Below are 2,761 nucleotides of genomic sequence, written 5' to 3'. Positions count from 1 at the left end.
AAAATTGTGAACATATGTAGAGTTTCGAAAATTATGAATTTACAGTTATTGAATTATGAATGTACAGTTATGCAATTACGAATGTACAGTTATGCAATTACGAATGTACAGTCATGCAATTATGAACACAGAGCTATGACATTATGAACTTACAATTATTAACATATAGTGATAAAATTATGAACATAGAGCTCTAAAATTTTGAACATAGAGTTCCAAAAATTATGAATTTACAGTTATTGAATTATGAATGTATAGTTACGAAATTATGAATGTACAGTTATGCAATTATGAATGTACAGTTATAGAATTATGAACCCAGAACTCTAACATTATGAACTTACAATGATGAACATATAGTGATAAAATTATGAACATATACTCCTATAACAAAGTGGTCTAAAATTTAAAAAAAAAAAAAAAAATGGAAGACAACAGTGCCACAAACAGCATGCTGGACACGGGTCCATAGCATAACGATTGGAGGCAGGTGGGGTATCTGATCCGGAATCATAACCCGGATAAGCATTAAAGCATAACCCAACGGATCTGAAATAGAAAATGGAAGCTTATCTTTCTACAGCAAATTAAAGGGCTCCTAGTTTCAGAAAAAGCATGTAGTAATGCTTATAATAAAGTAAAAGTCATGGCACATATTTCATAACAATCATATAGAATGGTTTATTCCGAATAACTAAGAATTGGGAGGCCTCAGATGAATGAGTACAGAGGATGCCAATTCAGAGCTTGAAATGCAACAAGGCAGAAGTTCCATCAAGGCCCTTTGCATGAAAATGGGCTACGTACTCCTTCACTGTGGTTTCCCTGTACTTTGGACGATTCTCATCTGACAATAGTTCTTTAATTGGTCCACAAACCCGTGACGATGGCAACATGTATGTAGTAAAGAAACCTGCCACTGATATCCTGGGACCACATTGATTAGCCAGCACTCTGTGTTCTGAGCTCTTGAACCTATCATTTGTCATAAGCTGCTCCCAAAAACACAGAAATTTGTTTGATTAAAAAAAATGAGTCAATTACATTTAAAATATAAAGAATTTAAGGCTTGTTGCCGGTCGGAGCTGAGGCTAGTAAGGGCCAATAGTGGGGTCCACATAGTTATACATTATATTATTTCAGAAGTTTCATTATTTTAACACGTAATGTACATTATTCTAACACATAATGTACATTATTCTAACACATAATATTCAACGACGTCGTTTATGTATAATTTTTTTCTTCATGCGCTCAGACGCCCAACTGCAACATACATTTTTATAAATTATAATGTACATTATTCTAAAGCATAATGTATATTATTCTAAAACATAATGTACATTATATTAACTTAGAAGTTTCATTATTTTAACACGTAATGTACATTATTCTAACACATAATATTCAACGACGTCGTTTTGGACTGTGGTCCACACAGCTTTGTGGACCACAGTCCACACAATAATTTGCCAGTAAGGGCCAAAGTCTAGCACCATGTGATAAGAGGATTGTTAGGCGAAGGTCGGTAAAAGGGTTGAAAATGTGACGCTACTAATATAATGGTCACTTCGCTTTTAGCGTAATGGTAAGCACTTGATTGTAAGACTTACCTGGAGAAGATCTCCAATGTTGACAACCAGAGCTCCTGGGGAAGGGGGAACATCAACCCACTGGTTTTGGTGAAAAACTTGAAGGCCACCTATATCATCTTGAAGCAAAATTGTGAGAAAAGTGTCATCGGAATGCTTGGTGTTGCCTAAAGTTAGGTCTGGTTCTGGGCAGGGTGGGTAGTAATGCCCCAAAACGGCTAGCCCCTTACTGCACTCAATGTCTTTGAAATAGTTTGGATTTAGGCCTAAAGCCTCTGATAGTAGTTCAAACAAAACACCCCCTACTTCTTTCACTTCTTTTGAGTATTTGATAAGAATATCGCTGCATCAAATTCCACACCACTATTATCAACGTAACAAATTAAATCTTGTAGTTTATTAATTGCCATGCATATATATATATATAAATTTAAACACAGACAAATTAAACCTGCAAACCGGAGGCAGTTCTTGAGGATGAGGGGGATTAGGAGCCATGAAGCAGAAGATAGTGTCCCTCCAATTAGCTGCTGGTGCAGTATACAGATCAAAGTTGCAGTTATACACTACCCTCCTTGATCGATCTCGTGTATACCATTCCTTCTTCACCTCTGTATCTTGTTCATGGAATCCTCGTACCCCACTCATGATTTCCTCCAAAACATTTATTGGGATCCCATGATTCACCACTTGGAAGAAACCCCATGTTTTAGATGCTTCTCCAATTGCCTCAACGACCTCTCTGCGCTTCATCTCATTCCCATGAATGCCTTCAAGGTCTATGATTGGGATGCTGTGTTTGTCAGCGGTGGGATTAATATTGGATGAGTTTTGGGTTGTTTTTGGATGAATGAATATTGGTGGGAGTTTGGTTATGCCTGCATCAATAAGACCTTTCACACCAGCTTTGGTCTCATCAAAGGCCTTCAGCTCACTTTGCCTGTCTCCATTCTCATGGTGAAATTGGTTCAAAGTTGTGGCCTCCATTTTAACACTCAATGAGATGTGGTTTTCCCTTGCTCACAACCTTACATATACTGAGGAACTTTGTCAGCTATCTTTTACTCCAATCTTAACCTGAAATTAATAGGTTGGCCGGATAATATTAATTTATTTTTTTTTTTGAGTTACGACCAAAATACATTAGCCTAATAAGCTTGAAATTAATC

The 2,761-nt window shown here is 36.7% G+C and overlaps 1 protein-coding gene across 2 annotated transcripts; it reads right to left on the bottom strand.

The window, feature by feature from the left end:
- Positions 1-602: 602 nt before the first annotated feature.
- On the bottom strand, positions 603-2,662 carry LOC109189524 (1-aminocyclopropane-1-carboxylate oxidase homolog 1-like). Of its 2 annotated transcripts, none has more exons than XM_019340132.1 (3): positions 2,044-2,662; positions 1,614-1,920; positions 603-992 (listed from the first exon to the last, which is right to left on the bottom strand). In XM_019340132.1, the coding sequence occupies exons 1-3, from the start codon at positions 2,577-2,579 to the stop codon at positions 741-743; spliced, it is 1,095 nt and encodes a 364-aa protein (XP_019195677.1). In that variant the 5' UTR covers positions 2,580-2,662; the 3' UTR covers positions 603-740. The 2 variants fall into 2 exon arrangements, with proteins under 2 accessions (XP_019195677.1, XP_019195676.1); XM_019340131.1 differs by having other exon boundaries at positions 1,614-1,935; positions 2,044-2,659.
- Between the last annotated feature and the right edge of the window lie 99 nt (positions 2,663-2,761).

Source organism: Ipomoea nil, unplaced genomic scaffold (genome assembly GCF_001879475.1).
Source record: "Ipomoea nil cultivar Tokyo-kokei standard unplaced genomic scaffold, Asagao_1.1 scaffold1558, whole genome shotgun sequence".
In the NCBI taxonomy this organism is placed as follows: Eukaryota; Viridiplantae; Streptophyta; class Magnoliopsida; order Solanales; family Convolvulaceae; genus Ipomoea; species Ipomoea nil.
Note: the sequence above shows the minus strand (reverse complement) of the source record. Positions and strands in the feature narration are given on the sequence as shown.